Raw genomic sequence first — 25,181 nt, 5'->3', positions numbered from 1 at the left:
CATTATTCCAGGCGGTAACTCTCAATACCATGACTGGAACATTTATTTAAAGTCTTTGGACTCAGCTATAAAATGACCAGTGACTTCACTTATTAGTTGTGTGTAATTTATGTTCGGTTCAATTTGAGTTGAGGCTGAATACACCACAGGCAAGAGCCAGGAAATCAGTTTTTCCAATCCACACAACCCTGCTGTTCTTAGATTTAACAAAATCACAATAATCTGAATACAAACTACTAAGTACCAAAAAATGTTGGTTTGAAATGTTTTTTCATATTACAGACATTCAGCTAAAGCATGACACTTTTTCAAGTATGTTGATAACCACCTCTTTTGATCAAACCCTAATGATTTAACAGCTATTAATGACCTAAGTGTAACTTTACATTTCCATGTCCCATCAAGCCCAGGCTATTACCACAAGAACAATAATTAAACTGTGAACTATTTATGAAGTGTCTGACCTTGTCACTCCTGATGAATACTGTTTATGCCACGAGTAGAGTGGCAGAGACCTCTTTACTCCCTGCAATTAATGACCACCTACTCCCAGTGCGCTCTGGTGTGCCAGGCATCAAAACAACCTGAAATCACAGCGATTAACTCACTGAGTCTCACCATGCTCACTAGCTGCCATCACACCTGCTTCTCTGGGCAGCTTTTTAATGGCACGCTCACCTGACTAAGTGTGGTTCCAGGAAAAGTGCAAGTCTAGGTTTGGTGTTCATGCGAGCGAGGGAGCTTTTGCTTGTGAGTCTGCTTTTGGCAGATGTTCTCACCACAAGTGAGCAAAAATAAATTCCCTGGTTATTGGTAGGGACTATTTTTGGTGCCATGTTGTGTTTACTGTGGCATTTTCTCTGCTGAACATCACAGATTGCTTTCGCGTCTTTCTGTAGTCTTTCATTTAATAGCAGGGAAGCATAGGAGAATTTTTCTCTGGCAAAGACTGGCTCTACATTGACCCTGTGTTTTGAACAGGAAATCAACAGCCTTTATTAACTGCTACATATTCAGTCACTAATTTGAACCAACAGTTAGGGAGAGCAAATTACTCAGGTGCAACTAGTAAGCAATGCGTCAACATTTTGGCAGTCTGCTTGTTTGCTTTAATACCTGGGGTCTGAAGATCAATATCAATTTCATCTTTTTGAATTCAGCAGAGAGATGGCTCCATGATTTGTTCAGCCAACTTCCAGTGGGAAATAGATAGCTTCCAAATAAGGAAAAATATACCTTCCAACACGAAAGTTCAATCTTCACCCTGGAAACAGTAGTTTGACGTTGTATCATAATCTCATCTTAAGGTCCACTTTTTTTACTGAGCTTTTAAAATGCATCTCATTTGTCATCAGTGAATGGAGTCTTCTCAGTTTGTTTAGTGTAAAACAGTCAATATTACATCAAAAAATCACATAATTATTGGTCACAAATGTGCAAAGCTGACAACAATGAAGCCGGGATGAGGTTATTATATAAATAAGTAGGCATGGGCTACCAGTTTCAAAGTATAGTAGCATGAAAAAGTCAAGGTTTCAAAACAACTAAAATAGTCTGTTATACCATTGGGTATAACAGACAATCTGTCTGTCAAAGGCGGCAAGTGCAGAAATCCCGCAGGTTGTGTGCATCTGTATTGAGTAACACGGCCCCTCACGGCCTTTATACCTGACATGTATAGTGATTGTAAGTCGCTTTGGAGAAAAGCGACAGCTAAATGTAAATTAAATAAATAGTTTTAACTTGCTACCGAGGCAGATAACAACAACAACGCTAATTAACTAGCTAACATCACTCGTTATTTTAGAGCGGGAAAGAACAGAGAACTACGTTTCTGCGATTTAGTACAATAATTTAATTTAGCTGGTTACACGTCTATAGTCACGTCACCATCCATCTGTTAAAAATCATGCTGCTGGCTCTGGTGTCTTTTCCACAATTTGTTGTAGGGAGAGAGACCATACAACAGACGGGTGTGTATGTGTGTGTGTGTGCACTCCCTCTCTCCTAATGTGTATATGTGCCTCAACACTGAAATAACAATAATCAATTTTATAGTGTTATTTGGTGTAAATTTTAGCAGCGGTAGCATATGTTGCTTAAAAATAGAGCCTGTTTGTTGTGTTTAGTGGGAAAAAGTTGATATTTGGTAACCAGACATAACACATTTATAATTGCTGTAATTGCAAAACCCCGCTATAGCGTGAAACTGTGATATTTTTGCTTAAGGTTATAATACTGTCAAAATCTCATACCGGCCCATGCCTATAGATAAGCTTTAATGTGATTAGAAAAGACAAGAGCAGAATCGCTCAGAGAGCCTGGCTGAGCGGGAAGACTACTACACATTGTACCTTTAAAATGCCTCGTTTTCTGTTTCTACGTGTTAAATAAATATAAATAAGAATGTTTTCGAAATAGGCAAATATGCCCATACACACTTAAATCCTTGTAAAACCATGATTTGTCATTTTATAAATTTTTGTTTGTTTGAAGATCAAACAAGATTCCAGTCAGCTATAGAGATGTTGTTGGGCGTGTGTTTTACCTTTTGACAGAGCTGGGCGAGCTGCTCCCCCCTGCTTTCAGTCTTTATGCTAAGCTAGGCTAATCACCTCTTTGCTCTAGCTCACAGACAAGAGAGTGATACAGATCTTTTCATCGAATTTTCAGCAATAAAAGTGATTTGTATTGTATTTCTTTCTTTGTAGTTCTGTCTTTATCTATCGAATTATAACAAAGCGTGGTTGGTGAGGCCATCTCATGTTAAGTCATGCATGTATTTGCCCTTGTGTTGGGGTGAACCCATCTGACGGTGTCATTAAAGAGCCATTTGCTGTTGGAAGGGCAGGTGATTAAAGTGTACTTTGGCTGGCCTAGGACGCCGTGCACTCGAGAAGCCTCTAGTAATCCATATCCCCAGTCAGTGTGACCTAACTGGCTCTGCAAGGCCCAGTTAAGAACTCAATCCCCTCTCATTAATGGAGGTAATGGCTGTGATCAATCTAAAGTTGGTATGGGCGAGTGTGGCCCGACAGCAAGTAGAAGGAGGGAGAGAAAAAGAGAGATTGAGGCCAGGTAAAAGAGGGGAGAGGATAAGAAATGTGAACAAAAGAGGATAGATTTGAAAGACAGGGAAAGATGGAGCTGGAAAAAGAGAAAAGTTAAATGGAAGTGAAACTTGCAAAGTAAGCAAACGGAGGCAAAACAACAGCGGAAATAAAAGGGAGGAGAGGAGGGGACGTGAGAAGGTGAGAGTAAAGAGATAACATTAAAAGAGTGTAATCAAGTAGGGGACACAGTTAAAGAGAGAGAAATTGAGAGGGTGGGAGTGGTGAAGGCAACAAAGGAAGAGAGAATCATGAGAAAGGAAGATCAGGACAGGTGCTGTGACCCTTTCAAGACAGGACAGCGCCTCTTCTCTTTCCCCCATTTGTACCTCAGCCTCTCCCGACCCTCCCCTGAGATCTGCTTTGGTTATGGAGGAGATCCGCTGCTCTGAAATCCTTCCACTCCACTTAAGCTTTCAGACAATCACAAGACCCCAGAGATCTGATTACCTTTCTCAATGAAGCTGGATTAAGCTCTTTAATTAAAATGATTGGGCTTTATTATATGCTGTCACAACTTAAAGGACAGAAATCCCTCATGGCTCTTGAGTTCTGTCAATTTTTATTTGACGTTCTTGACACAGATTTTTTTCCCCATCTCTCTTGTTAGTATTCAAAGTGAGTAAATGAGAAAATGACACGGTTGACTATTCTGAGAATGAAACATTGATAAGCTGAAAAATTTGCATTCACAAATAAGTGTGCATCGACGCTTGCAGTCATCTTTTTTGTTGAAGGGAAAAAAAACGACACTATCTAAGATATTTAACAGCAGCAGGAGTCATTGATTTGAATTCAAACTGATTTATCTCTTTCCAATTTCATCCGAAAGCAAATGATCTGCACCTAATTTCTGTCAGAAGTTCTGCAGTTACACGTCGTCATCCAAAATCCCCACAAATGAGAACATTTGCAGCACCGCGCAGGTATGGAGCCAATCTAATCACACACTCATCAGGTTTACTGCTGTCTGTAAGGACTTTTTCCAAACCAGTGCGTATGTACGGAGACAAAGGCAGTTTTTTTGGGGTGGAGGAGAGTGGGATGGGAGGGTGGCAGAGGGCGTCTGCAGCCGATGGGGACTTGAGAAAGACTGCACGGGGAAAAGCCTTAGCTAGCCTCCTGTCTCCCTGCAGCCTACTCCATTGTACAGCTGCTGTCAGTGCTGGCATGGCTCCCCTGACAATCTGCTCTTTAATAGCTAATATCAGGGTACATTTCCTCAGGCACTGGACTGGAACTGAGAGATGACGGGCTGTGCTGTGGGCATTTCTCTCTCTATCTCTCTCTTTGCCTTTCTCGCTCTACTCTCCCTGGCACACAAGAACACACAAACACACACACACAAACAAACTTGATAGGCGGCCGCTGAGTCATCCGGCTAATCTATACTATCTCGCTGTGTCCAGCTGTCTATCCGTCTCAGAACACGCACAAGACGCGTGCTCTGTGTATTTATAATGTCTACACTGTGATTACACACTGTCATCCACTCTATATTCCTCAACGATGCACTTATGTTTCTTGCAAAACGACCTGAGCAGATAGACTTATGAAATCTACATTTTCATTTAATAATGAATTTCTTCCATTATGTTGTGTGGGAAGTTGGCTGTGTTTTATTGTTCCACACCAAACGCAAAACCGTTTGTTGACAGGGCTTAGGGAGTACTACTGCATATGTGGAAAAAAAGGTTGTATGTAAAGCCTTTTTCAAAAGGAGCTGTGTGACGTCTGATAAATTGCCTCAAGTGATGTCACTTGAAGACTACTAAGTTTGAAAATGAACCTAGCTGCACCACACAACACACCCAAATCTAATAAGAAAGATATCAAGCATTTAGCAGACTTCTCAACATGCGCTGCTTGAGAGATAAAACTCTCCAGACACCTTTTTTTGTTGCTTGAAGAAAACAGACATGATAGAAACTTCCTATGTGTCATTTGAGTCACTGAGTTGTTTAATAATGAAATCTGTGCTAACCCCGATGGAAGGTTAGTGTCGATATCATCCATACCCCCACACACTTCTAATTTAACGAATTTAACAAGAACACAAGGAGATAAGCATACACCTTACATTGTTCCCATTATGGATATACTGTGCTTTGGAAAAAAATTATTACAGGACAAATATGTTTTTCACGTGTAATTTTAAAGCAAAACAAATCCATTGAAAACCTACGCTGCAAAAGCAAACAGAGCTCTACCTCCCTGTTGTTTCTGCTTTCTCTCACTATGGCCATTACTCTTCCCTGATCTCAGCTTTTCATTAGAGCGAGTTTTGTGCCACTGATACACCATCAAATGCTTCAGCCTTGCAGATAATGCAGCATTTACCTGCCTCAACAATTAATTCTTCTGACATCTGAGCACATTAATATTCATTACCCAGTGCCACTTGTGACAAACTGCCGCCCCCGCGCATTGTAGATATGATAGTGAGATGGTGTAGAAATGCGCTGGTGTTTTTTTTTCAGGGCGCTGAAATGATTATTATGCATTTATCTTCTTGGTTATGACGGCTTGTTGTTTAAGGTCTCTGAGGTCTCTGCTTGTGCATAATGTGTTTACAATTTTGTATGTATGTTTTGTCCATTATATATCGTTATCTTGGTGCAGGTAGAGTGGGAGGAGGTGAATGTCTGATTTCCATCTTTACAGTTTATTCCTCTAGTAATACATGTGTATTCAGAGGGAACATGTATAAAGAAGGCTACAAATGTCATTGTTCACGCAATATGGATGCAGACTCCAAATTTCAACCAATCTGCACCTCAAACCTCTAAAACCCACATTTAATTTACCCTTTAAGTAGCTTTAAGATTGGAAAACATTAAACCAAGGTCCTGATTCACTGTGGTCATTCAAGATCCCATAGCACTTTGCAAAGAGTAGGGGGTTCCCTGGTGCAAAATTCCCAACCTGGCTCTCTCCATCTGATTACCTAATCAAGATAAAGCGCTATGTGAATGTAATCCATTATTATTATTACTAACTGGCTCTGCCTGGTTTGTCTTGATTGACTAACGGAGACTCTGTCATGACAAGTGTTATTATTAAATAAACAGCCAATATAGAAAATTATCTTGTGGAATAAAAACAGACAGGCAGAAATTGCATGGAATAAACAGAAATGAATGACCTGACTTTTAAATATTTATTTGATTATATCACTAAGTTGTATTAATTAATTTATTAATCACAATATTTATTTATTTATGATGTTTTATTTTATCATCTAATATTGAACACTTTGAGTCTCTATTCCATCCATGCTTCGTGTTAGCTAAATACCTTTGGAAGCAAGATAATTAATTTAGTTGCTATTAGCTTCTAATGGAATTTTATTCTTCAATGTGCAATTGAGATGTAGAAAGTCAACATTTAAAAAAAAACTTAAAACAGATGTTAGTCAATTTTTTGCAAGAAACGTCTGTACAAATATTTTGCATCTTGTAACACATAGCCATGGGCTGCATTATACTGCTTTCCAAATTACAAATTAGTAATATATTAGCAAACATGATCATCTTATTATATTATCATTGTGAAGCTTTGTTCATTGAACATATGGCTGGTTGATTATTGATTCTTGGACATTCAAGGTTACTATTACACGTGAACACCCCACAGTTCACATCCTTTCTGTATTTGTAAAAAGGTGAGCGAAGAAGAGAAAAAAGTGAATAAAAACAATGTCGTGCTCAGCAGCAGCAGCAGCAGAGTGAGTGAAAGCAGGTTCAAAGCATTGAATAAATATATTAGCTTCTGCCCAAAATACTAAATATTTCTATATATTGAACTATAGGTATAGCTCAATAGTGCTATTAACAACATCAATACCAGAAACTCTGATTTTCAGCTCAGCCTTATAGTTGTACATTTCCATAAAAAAAGTGTGATCCTTTTGAAAGATTAAAGTTTTATTTTACTTTTAGAGATGCATCTAAGATTTCATAACCACTGCTGCTTGAGACATAGAGACCTACACAACGGTAAATGCTGACAAACTGCAATGTGGATTAGCTCAGGGGTAGCTTGAGTGCAAATTGCTCCATTTAATGGTTTGACATTTGTATAGCAGCTTAGCAACTCTGTGGGATGCGAGACAGACTGCTGCTGGGTGTAAAGCTCTTAAAATAACATAAAGACTTACTTATGACCTATGTTACCTTAAATATATAAAATTAAGTGCTTGTTCATACTGTTTTCTCATCTACTTTCGAACTCAACAGAAGAATAATATTCATATTTGTAGCATTTATGAGCCCAAATTAACCAAACCTGACCTTTTCCTCTTAGGCATGATAAGAATACCTGGTTGGGCATCTCATGGTTGCGTTTTCACATCAAGCAACCTTTAAACTTCAAGAGTGAATAGGTCAGACAAATAGGTCACATACATCATGCACTCCAGAAATGTGCTCCTAATTTAAAAACTTGTGGAACATTGGAAGAAGACAAGGGCAGAGGTAAAATTAATCCCAGAGCACAACGGCTCAATGTGTTTCCAATTCCTTTAAAAAAATGTCTACTGTTACAGTCAAAGGGGAAGAATTTCATTGGGCCAATTAATGACATAATAACAGGCAGCTTAAAGATTATTACAGTGGAGGAGACAGAGAGGCCACGGATCCTCAGCAATGCTTTCATTTGCCGAAAAACTTTTTCCTCCACAGAACCAATATGAAACACATTTAAAATAATCTGCATCTGGTTGCTGTCAGATGCTGGAGGTTGCAGTTACTTTTTGTTTACTTTTTCAACATGTTTTTAAGCAGGAGTTCCTCCGAGAATACGAATCTTTTTCGGCAGACACCTGGCTGAGATAACCAGATTTAAACAGCCACCTGGCTGCAATGTAATGAATATAAAGTTACACACAGTCAGCACACAGCAGTGTGCACAAGAAAAAAAGGTATAATAGGCTAATGCAAAACAAAAATTAAATATAGGAGGCATGACCTCATGGTTATATGAGTTGCAACACTGCAAACTGCCATCAAATTGAAGAATTCCGTATGTTTCAAACAAATTAGTTTGAACAACACATCTTCCAAATACATCTAAGGCAACAGTGAATGACCAAACTTAAAGGCAGGATGAAAAGCCTGCCATCATAGCATCGCAACTGCCTTCCTGATCTCTCTCCAAGAACTTTTGCGTGTCTTTGAAGTGTCAGCACCATAAATTGTACCAATGGCAACAATGGCACACCCTTTCGGACAATCTTTCCTTAAAGGCTTTCACAGTGCTGCTCTGGGTTTTACAAACAAAGTGACAAAATCAGTTGTATGACGAATTAATCCAGAGTAGTACTTCCAAGGTGCGATGAGAAAGGAAAAGCTCTAAGGAAGTAAAAACTCCAGCAAGTATATAAGTGTTGCTGTTTTTACCTCTTCATGAAAGTTAAATCCCCTTAAATTCCACTGTCAGAAAGGGGGTTTAAAACACTTTAGTGACATTCAGACTGAAAACTGCCCTGCATTTAAAAAAAAATAAAGCAAGTGGCTATGTTATTGTTACTTCAGGTACCAGTGAGACAATGTGAAATAAGATCCAGGAGTAACAGCTTAATGCGTTTGAGTGCTTATCAAATGCAGTGTCTTTTATCTATTCTCTCTAAATAATTTATCCAAATAAACAATGAAAATACACTGTCACCAATTTGCCAGGACTGTGTGCTTGTACATGTATGGACACAGAGCCTTGCCAGTCGTCACATTGCGTTGCGGTAAAGGTTCAAGCAGGTTTGTTTTTTTTGTTGCCAAAGCCCTCTGCATTGGCACCCCAACTGCATCAACACAGTGGTCCCATTCAAGAGAATGAGGTGGGCACGTCATTTCATACAGTGCTGTTGCCTGTCTAAACACAGTCTTGACGGTCTGACAAGCGCAGTGTTTAAAGCATACTGAGGCACTACCTCATTCTTATTGTGTTTGACTGTCCTGTGAGTCCTGCAGAGATCTTTAAAACTCTACAAATTCAATATATGAGCACTGAGTCGGCAGCCAGCCACAGACAGACCAGCCAACAGAGAGTCCATCCAACTTCTAAAGTGATTGCATGTTGTGTGCAGCAAATCTAAAATACCGAAAAGGTGAATTTGATAGGTCCAACATTCATTCTCAACAGAAGGACAGCAGCTACATAAAGAGAACAACAAAGAACGTGTGTTGGGGAATGTGCAGCAGGCAGGAAAACACAAACCTTTCCTGTCTGTGCCATTGGGGACCTGCAAGCTGTTGATGCCCTTGGCGATCTCCTGGTTGGCAGTTTCCTTGGTGACCACTGAGCCTTTGAGCTTAGTCTTTGGAGCGTCCAGGGCTTTTAGCTTCTTGGCATGTTTGGTCCCCTTGTAGTGGGCCAAGGCCTGGCTCTGTGAGGAGAACAAATAACAGGCTCAATTTAGCGCTGGGAAAGCAGCTAAACACAGAGCCAGGATGAAATGAAATATGAAAACTAGTGGAACACAGTCAGAGTCAATGAAGCAGACTAAACGTAATTAGCAGGGGGTTGTTGATACACCTTGCAGTCCAGCAAAAAGTGTCAACCTTTGATTGTGTTTTTGCCAGTTAAAAAAAAGTTCTTCTCTCAGTGTATGATTAATATGCCAGGTAATATGTTCTCTACATAATTTAAGTTTTTTATTTTTTTGGATGTGTTGAGTGATTAAATTCAAGAGCACTTTTTCATTTTCCCCAAATGGCTATTTGTTAGTAAATGCGAACAATTTATTGTTCTGCATAAACAAGTTACTTTAGAAGGCCTTCATGTCAAATTTTTTGGTTTGCATTTGCAATTTTTGTGCAAAATCAGCCGATTATAAAACTCACTTTTTCTTGGTTTTAGCCCCTCGCTGTTGTGATTTACAATTTGTCTGGTTATTAAAAATGCAAAGGGTGGTTATGAAATGACCGTTCAGTGTGAAGACTCATTTCTGTATTAATTACAATTATACCTGGTGATTGAGAAATCCATTTGATGTGTAATTTTTTTGAGTGGCTATTTGGTTTAAAGTCCGAACACGTAACTCCACCAAGATTCACCTTCACAACAGATTTGCCAAGGCACACAGAAGTGGGACATATGCAAAGACTTTGAGCTGTCCTTGTTTACCTCTGCAAACTTCCCTGCATACTTTGCCTGTGGCAGGAAGGAAGGTATCAGGAGAGATGCAATTGCCTCTTGGAATAAATAAGTGTGCCAACCACACATCCCCAGAAGACATTTGTTAGCATCTTTATTTATGGGCCGCGGTGGGGATATTTACTAAGGACTGCTGGGACAAAGAGACCATTCCAGGTAGTATTCTCTGCATTACAATATAAACAAAACATTGTTTCCTTTTGCTCCTCTTGGGTAAACCGTGCCCATTGTTTTAGCAGTGGTCAGATTGTTTTAATTGTAAGAAAATAAGCTCATGATCTCACGACTAGGGTCTCATAGCATTTTGTTTTGGATCACTTAAATTGGCCATAATTACTCACAATATGCACTGCGGACTTGAAAGTGCAATAGAAAGGGACATGTAAATAGGTTTCATTATATGAGGAGAATAAAGTTGCCAGAAATTCAAAGTTTAACAATTCTGTTGGCAAAGGGTTTTTTTTGAGCTGAGGTGCCTTAAACATGCACTCTGGAATTTTTTTCTTTGGATGAGATATCACTTTTTTATCACTCAACAGAATACACATCTTGTTCTGTCATGAAACTATTCATTTTGACCCACATTCATTACTCTCCAGGTGCCAAAGACATAACTTATTTTTTTGTTATGAAACTCGGGTGATATGGATGGGTGTTAAATGGGAATACGCCAAAAATTCATCTTGCATTTGAGCAATGAAGTGGAAGAATTGCCTGAACTCCAAGTGTGACACGTGCATGATTAAAACTGGGAGGGAAATCATTTGTTTTCTGCTCCATGAGGGGGGGAAAGACATCAAACAAACTAGACTCTGCATTGTTTAGGATTTAGAGAGGCTGTCTGTAAACCAAAAGGTCACAGTTTAAATCCCAGTATATTCATCAACAGACAGGCTGAGACTGCTTAATTCATCCTCAGCACTCCACCATGTAAAATTGTTTTACTTCTATGACTTACTATTTATCCACCTAATCTACTGTGTATAATTTTTGTATATAACATTTGTTTTTGTGAGTAGCACAAAAGGAACTACATCTTAATCTCATTATACAACCTTGTGTAGAAATGTAAGAAAATATACCCTGCACCTTGTAGTACTTTCATCACGTCACCAGAAACACGACTCCAAATGAATGCTTATGTTGCTCTGTGTCTGCTTGATGTAATAATAATCAATTGTTTGCTAACACATTAACAACTTTAGACACTTAAGTGTCTATGTAGTGTTATCAGCCCCCAAGTGGGGCAAAAGCAATGAATGCAGCTAGACAGAAATTAATAACTTAATCAACATGTCTTACACATTTGCTTTCAGTGATGTTTGCCTTGGGTACGGACAAAAATCTCGAAAATCATCCCTCTAAATGTCATCTTTCATCCATGCTAACTTTAATAGATAGATAAAGTCAGTAATGTTAAAGTTTGAGGAGGGAAGCTCAGAGGAGCATTTTCAACCTGGCCACTGAATTTTTTGTGTGTGTCTAAACTGGAGAACTGTAACAAAATCAAATGTCTGCTTTTACATAGCAGTGGCTCAGTATTTATCAGATTATTCCAACAGTGTAGTTTAAGTAAGCAAATTTTGGTTTATCAAACACCCTCCATTACCTCATGTTCAACATAACCAGTATGTGGATAAGGTCTATTAAACAACACATTCAATTAAAGCTACTTCAATACTTTTTAATGAGGTTATTTGCTATGGCTTGAGTCAATGCAATCGTCCAAGGATTTGAGTAGGCAGGCAGAAAAGAAAAGAAACTGGAAATATTCCTTTCAAATGAATAAAATCCCTGCAAAATCACATGTTTGAAAATTGATTTACAACATCAAACTGGCCATTGTTATGCTGAAAAGGGGGAATTTATAGGTATCAAGACCGTAAGGGTTTCAGAGGGAACAAGTTGTTCTGGCTTCATAATTCAATTAACTAAATGTGATTTAAATAAGACCATGAGCAATTTCTTCCATAAACAACAGACTAGTGGTCAGAGTTATTGAGACCAGACCAAAAGAACGGAGCAAAGTTTACTGCTGTTTATGTTTCAGAGCTCAGATTTATTGAATCATCCAACAAATGCTTATTAATTTAATATTCAAATAAAATGTTCTCCAAAGCCCAACATTGATGTAATGCAGAGTAAACCATCTTAAATCATTTTTATTTGTGGAATAGTTTTTTAATCTGTGGATTTTACTTGTTTCTTTATTTATGGAGTCGTCTCCCACATTTATTTGCGCTGCTGAGTTTATGCACCATTTTTAGCTATAGTAGTAAATCTTTATGACCTAGATTCACACAGTATACATATCAAGTTGTGTAGTATTATAAGGATGCAAGTCGCGGAAGGACAGTGTCTTCAAAAGCTACAGAGAATTTAAATTAAATCCTATAGTGATGCAGATTTTTTGGGGGGGGGTTCAGGTTAATCTAATATTGATTCAGGGTCTTTGTAGTTGTAACCACAACATTGCTGCTACAGACATGCAAAGTCTCTCCCACCCATCCACCCACATTCCTGCAGATAACTTAAGACCCCAGTAAATGATCCCAACTCATACCTAAGAACCATTGGTCATTGTGTTAATCCATAACAGCCGTGCCTGTGGGGGATCAAGGTCATGTATCATGGGAGACAGCCACACCTCAGTTGGATTAATTTTGTGGGTAAAACATGGATGTCTAAACCAAACTATTATAAAATAGTGTGCAGCAAGAAAATTACTTAATATGATCATAAACTAAGCAAACAAGCAGAGTATTTAAGACGTAAATGTAAGACGAGGATGGGGAGAACCCACATTTAATAACAATATATCAATACACTGCTTACCACACATGTTAGCCCAGATAGTAGGTGCTGACGTACCAGACTTTGTGACCTTAACTTCCTGTCCCCTTTCTGACCTGGCTCTTTCTCTCTCTCTCCCTCTCTTTCTCTCTTATGTGCCAACTCTTCTTCTCTCCCTCTCTATCCTCCTGTCTCCCCCTTTGTGCTGTCAACCAAAAGGCAAACGTAACAACCAAACAGAGTATTCATAATTTAATAAGAGTTAGGAATATAGGGGTGAATCCATTTCTCTATTCTCTAACACTATTTTTAAATTGAATATTGGGTTTCTGTGGGCAATCCAGTCAGATAAAATTTTGACCTTACTCTCTCACCTGAACCGTAGCTGAGAAAAAATTGTATATCCATCAATGGAAAAACAGACATTTCTTCATATGAAATTGAAAAGGGGATTTAGCATAGCCATCGTCTTTACTGCCTTGGCAAATTCACGCTACATCTTTAACAGAACAAACTCGCTTTTGGAGCCAGCCTTAAGTGGCCATTTGAGGAAACGCAGTTTTTCAGCCCAGGGGGATGCTGCTCGGTGCCGACCACAACGACAGTGTGGAAGAAGATAATCACACACTGGTTGCCACGATGCGAACATTTTTAAAAATAATTTATCAACGTTTTAATATATTTTCCTCAGGGTATAAAAATGATTTCAGAAAATATGAATTAATAATTTTTTTAGAAGTGCTGAGATAAAATGTAGGTGTGCTACAGCCTCCCTAAAGAGAATCTAAATGTTTTTACAGCACATATATTATGATATATAATTTAAATATATTAAATTACAAGTAAAAGCATTGTGTTCAAAATCCTACTTAAAGGACACCTATTAAACTGCTTTTCCAGTCAAATAGTGTAGTTCTTTTAACGATTTTAGTTTGCATTTTTCGAAGTTCGAAAAAATCTTTTTTTTTTATACTGACTCTTCATGTAGGCTTCATTTCAGCCTCTGTCTGAAACATGCTCCTGTCTCTTTAAGGCCCCCTCTCTCAAAGCCCACTGTCTTCTGATTGGCCAAGACCTGAAGCATGTTACCAGGCTGTTGTTGTCGCTGGGTCTTACAGGCAGACAGAGCGTTGCTGTGCTGTTGCTGTGTGGAGCAAATTACCATATATGGAACACCGGCTCCGTCTGGCTCGGTATGTCGTAGCACGGAGCATTGGTAGAAAAAAACACTTCAAAGTGTTCAGAACAGGAGGAAATCTGAAGTTTTTGCTCACAGGGATTTCTTTTAAATACTTTAACCTCATTGTTTGAAGCTTTGGCCATGTTTAACATGAACATCCAACATCGTAACATTATAAAAATATCTCCTTTAAAGGTTCACTGTGCAAAGATTATGAGGATCTATTGAGAGAAATGCAATATAATATAAATAAATATGTTTTCAGTGGTGTATAAAGACCCTACATAATGAACTGTTATGTTTTTATTACCTTAGAATGAGCCATTTCTTTCTACATACACAGCGGGTATGTCGCCATGTTGCGGCACCATGTTTCTACAGTAGCCAAAATGGCTAACGTTTTGTCACTACGTTGAATGCGTACGAAGAACAACAACAACAACAAGTAATGCCAGTAGTAGTAGTAGTAGTAATATCAGTCGACTAGATTTTTAGAAGGAAGAAAATAAGAGAAATTTAGACACATGGAGGCCCTTAAGTATTATTTAGCACAAGAGCCGACCAACAGGCAACAGAGTCACGACACTGATAAATATAAGAAGGTTTATGGCTGGCAGAAGTTCATCAGTGATCTGGTACTCTGCTTTTTTGTTCACAATGTGTATGGATAAACCAAGAATAGTGATTCCACCCACAAAAACCAAAAATGTTCTCACAAATACTCCTGCTGTGTGTGTAAAAATAATAATCCTATTAAAAAAATGTAAAACTACAATAACAGAAATCCAAATAAACGCATTTGGCATTTGGGAGGGGTAATGTTGCATGAAAGTTGCTGTCAACACCTGACATATAGGACAGACAAAAATCCATTGTATTGACCCATGTTTTACAGCTGGAGTCTGTAAGACCCCAAAAGACGATTTTACATCATCATTTGATTATATCTTGGCCACAACACTCCTGTGAAAGATATTTAAAGTCTCGGTGAGGCCCTTTCCTGCTTCATGTTTAAATTAAGTATTTTTTCTCTCGTTCACTCTAACATCGCACTTAAACACACTATTTCTCACTTTTTTAGTCTTTTCAGAAATGTCAAAACACCGGTAATCCAACGTTCACACCCACATCACACCCTGATTGGCGTTAAGTCCTCCCTTAGGCTTTTTTCCCATTCTTGACACAAATATTTCTGTCAATTTTTGTGTGCGCCTAAGTGCATCTCTATGAATGCATTCCGGGAGAGAGTAAAAATGTGCATCCTGAAAAACTACAAAAACTTTTGCTTTCTGACGTGGTCAGATGATATGTCGTAAGGACTCGTTCTGTTCAAGCATAACCCGATCATACTGTGACAAAACTGTAAATTAAAATCTAGTAAGCCCTGATAGTTCTTGGACCATCATAAATATATAGGTAATGTTCTTGAGTTTCAGAAATGGTCCTGGCCTCCCAGAAAATTTAACCCTGAGGCACTTAAACTAAAATGAAAAATGATGTGTAAATTTCTTCATGTCTATGCCAAGAAAATGCACAGACAAAAAGCTCCTTTAGATTATCAGCTTGTAAAAACTGCGGGTGTGCAATTTAAACAAGTTCAATGTACAAAATTCTCAATGTAAAGAGATAAAGGAAGTGTTGTAAATGCACTAAATGTACAGGTAACAAAGCATCACCTTTTAAGGGGGTGGATGAGACAATCTGGTAACTCAGTCGCTGTCAACAAGAAGTGAATCTAATTTATGAAACTCATAAACATGACGTCATCCGGTGAACCACAAACATCTTAAAAATATTTTTAAACGGAGACGTTCTGTTCTCTTTATGATCCTGGATCGTTAACTGGTTTACAAACAGACGTTCTGCTCTCCTACAGAGCTTCTTGGTTCAGTATTTTCATAACGCCACAGGCAGGTCCTGCTTCCTGCTCTGCATCATCTCTCAGTCCAAGCTGCAGTTTCACATTATGATAAACTGTCACCACAGTAAATTAAGATACTATTTTGCTGTAGCTGTGGTTTTAATAAAAAGACACCCTCAGGGTATTTCAGAGCTCCCAGCTCAACACAGTACCTGTTGACTGACAGGTAAACACAGGGTCTGTCTCTGTAATGGAACATTCAAATTAACAGCTGATGGACAGTAAATATATACTGAGATAGATTTCCCCCCTGTAAAACATAATAACCTTATCCTGAGTAATCACCGACACATTCAGTGTTAGAAATGAATTGATTAATCCTTTAATGAAAGAGCGATGACATTGCTATTTAGGGATGCTACTGGTTTAACAACATGCAGCAGTAGCAGTGATTTTCTTTTAAAATGTTTTGATTACTTTCAAAATGGTATGGAAATTAGGTTTGAGGGAAATCGAAACCCATCTGCTAGTCCATCGCTTAGATTTAGCAAGCTAGTATTAATGCGATGCATTTCGTTAGACTGTATTATAGAATGCACACATGAGCTAATGGATGTAGTAAAGCCTCGTTGTAAGCTCAGAGTTTGTAATACGATCTCCTTCCTGTAATCTATTTTGCTCATGTGATGCATTATATTGAAACCAAAGTCCAGAGTCCAATCATAATCAAACTATCGTGAGCTTGAGTTTGGATGTAAGCAAACAAAGCTACACAAGCTCACACCCTGAACCAGTGGTGGAAGAAGTATTCAGATCCTTTTCTTGGGTAAAAATATTAATACCTCGCTATATGTATAAAATCATGTGTTCGTAGCGTTGCTGACCTATGAGAACCATGTATCCCTAAAAGGTCAACTTTTCATGAACTCAGAAAAACAGCCCTGTTTTCAGCTTTGTCACGGTAAGTAAGTATACACATGCAAGTATATGCAAATAATTTAGTCTCTTCTGATAAACCTCTACATCAACTTTTATTTTTATTCATATTCCTCATATTGTACTTAGATCACTGAAGTATGTTGTACTATGTTTGCATATTGAAAAGTATTTTTATGTCTTTTATGCATTTCTCACTGGTGTATTTTCACTATAATAATTTACTGTATGTTAATAACATAATATTACAATTGGTGCATAACAGTTGCTAGTTTGGTATCATATTTTAGTAAGTAGTACTTCAAGTTTGTTTGCTGCTGCTTACAAATCAGTTACAATACTACGGTTTATCTGACCTAATTTGAAAATGTATATGTCAAACTAAAAGGTCATTCAATTCCTTTTAAACTTTAACTAAATTTGAATGCAGTTAAGATTGTTTGCACCAACTTACACAATTTTTGCAAATCCTGCATGAACACCAGTTGTCAGTCACATGTTCTTGTACCAAAACAAACATGGACAGCAACCAGCAGCTTGTGCTGTTTATATGGAGTGTAATTGTGTTGAAAAGGCCAAAAATGAGGAGAGTTTGGGTGAGATTCTGGATGGAGTGGCGCAGGTAACGTAGACTGTACAGGTTAGGGTTAGGCACAAGTGTGTTTCCCTGGAACAACACATATGTTGTTGCAGATGTCGTGGGAAATATCAAACATGTTTCTGGACTGGATCAAAACACTTATAATTCTTCACATAGCACATACATGATTTTATCTGCTGACTGTCAACACCAACAGAACAGACCCGCTCCAACTTCTCAGAAAATCTCAGTTTCACATCCCTCTCCCCAAACACTGGTTCTCTCCTCTCTCAGTGGGCAGCACAGTGGCCCAGTGGAAAGCACTGGCGCGTCACAGCAAGAAGGTCCTAGGTTCAGACCTCGATCATCCTAAGCCTTTCTGTGCCATCAGGTGCGCTCCGGTTTCCTCTCACCATCAAAGACATCCTTTTCCACCACAGGAACCACAGGGGGATCATAAAGCAAGATAAATAAACCAAGTATTGACGCCCGAGTTCCTACCCTCTATGGCCACCACAACTCCACTCCCTTCATCCCTACACTTCTCGACCCCTCATCCCTCCCCCCTCGGTTCACAATTAGATTTTCCTGTTAGCATATCAACATTTGCTAGTTAGCACTAAAAACAAAGTACAGCTGAAGCAGATGCTCATTAGTTTTGCAACTATTTAGTTATATACGAATGATACAGACAAATTAAAATTTTGACCTATAGAAGTCTTATTAATCTATCCAAAAATTGTGAAGACATCACCAAAGGCATTATAATTTCTCCTCCACGGATGCTGAATATCTGCAGCAAAGTTCACGGTAATCCATCAAATAGTGGTCAAGATAGTTCACTCAAAACCCCAAATGTCAACCTTGTGGTGGCAGTGGAGGAAAAGTCAGAGAAACCCCAAAGTCAGAAGGAGTCATCCTCTGGAGGCCATGAATTTCTGTATAAAATTTCATGGCAATCCATCCAATTGTTCTCTAGACCAAAGTAGTAGATGACAAGTATTCCTTATAACTTTACTATAGTTTTTTTTTACTCTCTACTTCTTAATAAAATATGTTCAGCCTAGCAGAACAATTCTTTGGAGGTTGTAATGTGGTTAGGGGTATGTCTTGTTTATTTCCTGTGTGTATCCCTGGCAGGAGTACTTGTGACTTTTGAACTTTCATTCCTGTTCAGAAGAAAACTTGCTCACCTGTGAGTTGAACCTAAGCTGACAAACGGTGCAGGAGACGTGCTTCCTCTTTGCAGTGGGAGGAAGGCCAAGAGTGTGATGGAGGACGGCTTTCTGCACCGGGTCCATCTGGGGGACGGACGGAGACACAGAGAGAGGCTAATTAAAACAGTGCTAAAGCTGACCAGTAAATCAGCTTCAGTACTCCATCGCTCACTGGGCTGTAAAGACAAAACAGGTTTCCTGGAGCTTTTTAGAAAGCCAGTCATTCTTCTTTTGCTTCAACTAGTGCTTTCTAGCTCAGACATTAACACAGACAAATAAAGAATTAATTCAACATTTGCTTACTCAAGGCACACAGCATCAGTTTTTTTATGTAATGTAATGTCTGTGGGCAAAATTTCTCAAGTGAACACTTTAAGGACATCACTGGCATTACTGTGTATTTTTATTATCATCAACAATTTCCCAGAAGATACTAAAACCAACAATGAATTTAAACTTCTAACAAGTATTGTCTCTTTATGCCTAACTTCAGCTTATGCATTACTGCCATAGTAACTGATTGTTTTCCAAAAAACATGACAAACACATAAAAGATCTATTCTCATTGTGATCAGTGCAGCCCGATACATTTGTTGCTCATTAAAATAAAATATCAAATCAGTGGAAAAACACAGAACCACAACCATGAAGCTGACGTCTTCCTGATTACATTAACATTTATTAAATTGCCAGGCATCTTTGTGCAAAGTGATGTACAAATGAGGTACAATTCAGGTCACAGTAGATAATGGAGAAGCCTTTGAGAGCAAGTGCCTCAACACTCCTGACAGTGCCAAAAAGCTTACAGGTCCATGAGGTAACATATAAGTGCCTAGCTAATGAGCTAGGGAAGGATCGAGAGAAAAAGAGCATGAGTAACGAGCTGATGTGGAACTAGTCACTGGCAATGGAAAATGTAGTCACAGTGTTGCTTCAGAATAAAATGAATTCATTGTTTAAACTGCAGTGAAGAGATACAGTATATCACCTACTGCTGAAAACTGAGTTGTATGTCATGAGGCCAATAGAAATATCAAGCTGTGGCCTCAGATGATACCTGTTAGTAAGATAAATTATTCAAGCCTCATGCAAGAACCACTTATACACACGTATTTGTTTTTTAAGTAACTGATCCAATTTTCCTGTTTTTCCTCTTAGGTATGAATGAAATTAATGCGTTGTTCAGGCCTTTAGTCATACAAGTATAATGCTTTAATCTGAATAATTTTGGACATGTATTATGTGTCACATAAATAAACTCACTAAATAAAGTCAAATTTTTGCTAAATGAATATTGTGTTAATTATATTCCACCACTGTGGTTAGGGTTTATTTTAGTGTATTCATTATAATTTCAGAAGATAGTATAAACAAATATGGCTTACCACTAGTAGGCTACAATATAAATTCCAGTTGGACAAAACAGCAGTTTATTTTTTGTGGGTTGCTGTCATTCATTAAATTATTGCTCTATATGATAGTTAGTCTTGTTAATGATTAACTTGTCATATCATAACCATTCATGTAGAATTCGAGTTCAACATTTCAAAAGTTTGCTGATTGGGTTGTAGTGGTTGGGACATAAGGGCTCAGATTGGGGGTGTGATGACACACTTGGGTCACGGGAAAAAGATGAGAATATCTTAGAACAGTATTTTGAGTTGATGGAGCAGTGGACACATGCCTTTGGTGTGAGAGTATAAAAACACTGAGCAAGAAACTTAACCCCTCGTTGCTCCAGAAGCGTGCGACCAATTGTAAGTCGCTTTGGATGGAAATGGAAATGTTGAATAAATATTTGATGCTGAAATATATCTGTGGGGGAGTCTAGGGGTTCTCCCCCAGAAGACTTTGAGCATTAAACACTTAATGTTCCTGCATTTTTTTAACAAAAGCTTTAAAAATGTGATGGACACATTCTGATTCTGACATGTCCCCAGCGTCCCCACTGGAAATGACACCTATCTGTCAACATTGATGAGCTACTTTCTGCACACGGCTGCTTGAAAGGCTCCCAAGCTTCTCTCCTCCCTGGCCTGGGCAGAGGAGTATACCGGCAGCTTGTGAGAAGTTCATGTACGCAAGGAAAAGTCCCACTTCAAGCACTGGGTCCCCTAATACGACCACTTACACTACTAAATTTGTGATGTTTTTGTCTGCTGATTTCCGTCAGCAGGACAGGAAGCTCTGCGGTGTTATTTCTTCCTTTTACTCTTGGGTAACATTTTTTTGAACTACGCTTACCCACAAATGAGAAATGAGCAATTTACAAGTGTGCTGTTAAGAGAGTTTGTTGAATCCGATTTGAAAAAACAACCCAGTAAAATAAAACAACAACAACAACTACAACACCTGGAACTTGTACGAGCAAGCCTCACAGAAAAAAAGGAAAATTCACCTGGAGATGATTCACAAAGAATATGCTCATATAAACAAAAAAGCTCCGCCTCAAAACAAGAACATACATTTTCATCTTTAAGACTAACGAGTGGTCACGCTACTGCCTTGCTGCATGCAGCTTCTTTGTTTACTATGTACCCCCCTCTGTGTGCTGACAGGGCTTTGGGGATTGAACAAACACATCTGCCTCGCTGAGAATGTGTCTCAATAGGCACCACTTGGCTGGGGAAGGAGGAAAGGTGCCTGTACTGTGTGGGAGGATTAATCCACCTTGACAATTGTGCTGCAGAAGTTAGGCACAATAATGTTACACTGTCGCTCTCTTTAGACACTGTTTGGCTGAACGGAGGCGCTTTTCAGTACTTGGGATTTTAAAAGTATCTGTGTGCAGCAGTAGAAAAGTTCCCTGCGGAATTCACCACTTGAGCAAAAGTGGAAAAGGGTAGCCACATAATAATAATTTCCTAGTCTCTGTTAATTCATGTCATACATCAGCATTGTTGATTGAAATGAAAACACAATATTGGAATCCTGAATATTTGACTTTTTAAAATGTGTTTTTATTATTTTCTTTATTATGTTTGTAGCTTTTATCTTAATTACTCATCCGTCTTTTTAATATTTGATGTGACAGAAATCGGCCTCACATTCACTTTATACTCAATAATCCTACAATTACATGCCTTTATTCACATGAGTTATGAGTTTATTAGGTACACCTGTACAGTCAAATGCAATGCAGTGCAGAAGTCCTTACAACAAATCTTATTTTTATTATGATTATCATGTCATTTTTTTGAGGTTGTAGTTAGAGTTGGTCTATACTGAAAGGTATTTCTGATATTTTGATTATCAACAATAATGGCCACGGGCAAGCAGTTTAATTAAGGCAAACAATTTCAAAAGGACTGACGCAGGAAGGCAAGTAATCAGGTGCAGGTGACAGCAGTGGCTGGAATGCTACAGCAGCTTGGCAACATAGACAACCTGGAAAAGACTGGCTGGAAACTGGTCTCTGTGTTTATGAGTAGCAGCTGGTTAGGCAGGTGACAGGGTCGGATAATTTCTAAACACAGTTGGAGAAGGAGAAGAAATAGGCTGAAGAGAGCAAAGAAGGAGGCAGTGCTGTCATGACAGAGACCCCATAATCCCCCATTCAAAGTGACACCAAGAATTTAGGCACAGGATGACTTGGCTCAGAGGGGCTGGATGGTGGAGGATTGGTTCCAGAGGAGAATAAAGGGGCAGAGAGCAGAGGGAAACGGACTTGGACCTGATGGAGACAAAGTGGCACTGAAGCTCAGAAAAGACTGAAGAGATACAGACTCTGAGAAACAGAAACTGGTTCTGGTAATGAAACATGACACATGTCTGAAGAGGAGACTGGTACACAATCTGAGAAAGGGACAGATACAGGCTTGATTGACGAGAAGAAAGAGGCACTGAGAGAAAAGCAAAAACTGTATCTAACTGAGAAGAGAGAGGTTCAGACAGAGGAGCAGGGATCTGTCTCAACACAATCAGACTAAAATAGAAAGATTTCACAGAGCCTCGTCATCATAGAGAGGGACAAGGTGTGATAATTGTTTAAATATGGTGATAATGGTGCACATTTTTAGGCAAGACGGTAGAAAGACATTCATAGTGTTGCACACATGTGTACACAAAAAGCGTCTAAAGAAACAACAAATCAACTTGAGAGAGAAGTTCAGGCTCAGACACAGAAACAGAATCAGGCTTAGATAGATTCTGATTAGGATAGGGAGACACACATTCAGGTGCAGGCTCAGACAGTAGGGGTACATTGCTTATTGGAAAATTGTAATGGGCTGCTTGAGAGTGTTCTGACTTTGACCTCAGATTTCATGCCAAATACACAATAAAAAGATTACAAGTTTTTTAAAAGGAAAGCACAATACTCTAAATTCTTCCTGCTTTGTAATCACTTTTATCTTTTACTTCCTTGTTCTTTCAATTGTAATTTTAAATGGTTCAGTCTTAATAGATTGGATCCAGTCAATGATTCCTGCCAAAATGAATACACTTGGTTTTATAATCAAAATCACGTCGCAATAAAAGATTCAAAACAATGTTGGCAATTGAGCTGCATATGTTCGCAGACCATACTCACACATCACACAAAATAGTCCTTGGTGGGGATTTTCAGACACATATTGTACTGTACTGTGGCACTCAACGTGAAAGGCTTTGAGGAATGACATTGTGTTTCAACACTGCAGAAAATTAAGTGGAATATTTCTGATAGGAAACGTCTCCACAGAGTGTGTTGACACGGAAACAAGGTGCTGGTCTGCAGGGAGATTGTATGTGGTTTTCAGTACCATGGTGTGGCCCAGTATCAAACACACAAACTGCCAAAACCAGGACAGATGCTAAATGTGCTTTGAGCTGATTCATTCTAGTAGTAGTCATCATTTTCACGGTAATTTGGGGTTTTGGAGTATTTAGCGGCTAAAGAGACACATATTTCTTTCAGGAGTCGGCGGAGATCAAACTAGTGATAAAAGGAGAGTGAATATTGGACTTCATTACATCTGGATGTGTAATTCGGCTATTGTTTACCATCACATTAATCTTGTCAACTTTTTAAGGTGAACCATTGTTGTGTTCACAGCAGGTCCCACTGTCCAAGTGAGAAATAAATCATGAATGTAGAAAGGATCACTTTAGAGTTGGTTTGGTTAGCTTATTTTTTCTCTTCAATGCTTTCAGATATAATAGCATGAATGCATTCAAAGCCAACTAAAACGCGGAAACTGACACAGATGTGCTCCAGGTGGAGTAAACTGTGGCAAAGTCATGTCCTCTTATGTTAAAACTTTTTGCAGTTATTCTGAGTTGTGTGGCTCATAAATGCCCAGAGGCAGGAGTGGAGAAGATACCATGCTAATACAAGCTTTTACAGCTCTAGCAGCATTCAAAGGTGGAGTGACCTAACACACCTACGGTTAGAAAAAATGGAATACATTATCAGATTTTAATGGAGAATACATTTACCAAAAGTGTTTCAGAAAATGATATTGTACAAATATACAGCAGAGCATTTTAAACTAGCTAATGTCAGGAGGGAGCCTCTATATCAGAGGTGACCGGTTGCTGTTGGATACCAGAGTTCACTTTGGTATCAGCAACATTCGTTCTTTTGTTCTATTAATTTCTATGTTATGCACATGCATTATGAAACACACTTCACTAAATGCGAAGGCAAGGTCAAAGAGGTAGGCATGTGATGATATACAGTGAAATGTGCAGCCTGGCAGAGAGATCAGCTTTTCACCCGGAAAACACTGAAAACTCCGCATTACGTTATCAGAGCAGGGTCTCTCCTCTGCCTGTGCCCTGACACACTTTATTGCTGAACTGGAGAGAAAGAAAGTGTTATGCAACAGTCTACCTTTGTAGTGTAAATCTCACCCAAGTTTTTTGGAGGAGAGAAGAGGATGACACATGGAGTTGGCTATGGCTCGCTGGCATGGGGAACACTACAGCAGAGAACCAGACGCACTGCAGCCTGCTGGGAAACTAGGGCTTGAGCTCTGGAAAGCTAACGCCAGTTAAAAACATCTGGGCCACGAGAGAATGATGACCTCTTACTAGAAACACGCACTGGGCTAAAAACATGTTATTTCTCCTTCACTCTGGTGCAGATGCTGTGAAATGAATCTGTGGTGATGAGGCCACAAGTAATGGCACAATCCTGCAAAGTGATCAGGAGAGATTTAGTATGTATTCGTGGCAATGTCATTAATCTTTGGGTATAAAATGGTGAAAAGGGGATTGAAAGTTCTCTGTCTGAATGTATTCCACTGTGCTATTCTTGGCGGTGTTTCTGATTTACCCACAATTCAGTGCTGAAATTCCACCACCTCCTGTGCATCTTTCCATGTGTCTTTTAAAGAAATCCCCCTGTCATGTAGCATTTCATTCCCTC

The 25,181-nt window shown here is 38.8% G+C and overlaps 1 protein-coding gene across 1 annotated transcript in view; it reads right to left on the bottom strand.

Moving 5' to 3' along the window:
• Positions 1 to 25,181, bottom strand: part of znf385d (zinc finger protein 385D) — a 64,978-nt gene that overhangs the window by 11,471 nt on the left and 28,326 nt on the right. Inside the window, exons 3-4 of the mRNA XM_038710629.1 lie at positions 18,806 to 18,913; positions 9,324 to 9,492 (exon numbers count right to left, since the gene is read on the bottom strand). Of these exons, the coding sequence (XP_038566557.1) occupies positions 9,324 to 9,492; positions 18,806 to 18,913 (277 nt within the window). The remainder of the gene's footprint in view (positions 1 to 9,323; positions 9,493 to 18,805; positions 18,914 to 25,181) is intronic.

This window comes from Micropterus salmoides, unplaced genomic scaffold, assembly GCF_014851395.1.
Source record: "Micropterus salmoides isolate LMB-PRFRI ecotype aquatic unplaced genomic scaffold, ASM1485139v1 Ms_hic_scaffold_11, whole genome shotgun sequence".
Lineage (NCBI taxonomy): Eukaryota > Metazoa > Chordata > Actinopteri > Centrarchiformes > Centrarchidae > Micropterus > Micropterus salmoides.
This window is presented reverse-complemented; position numbering and strand designations above follow the sequence as displayed.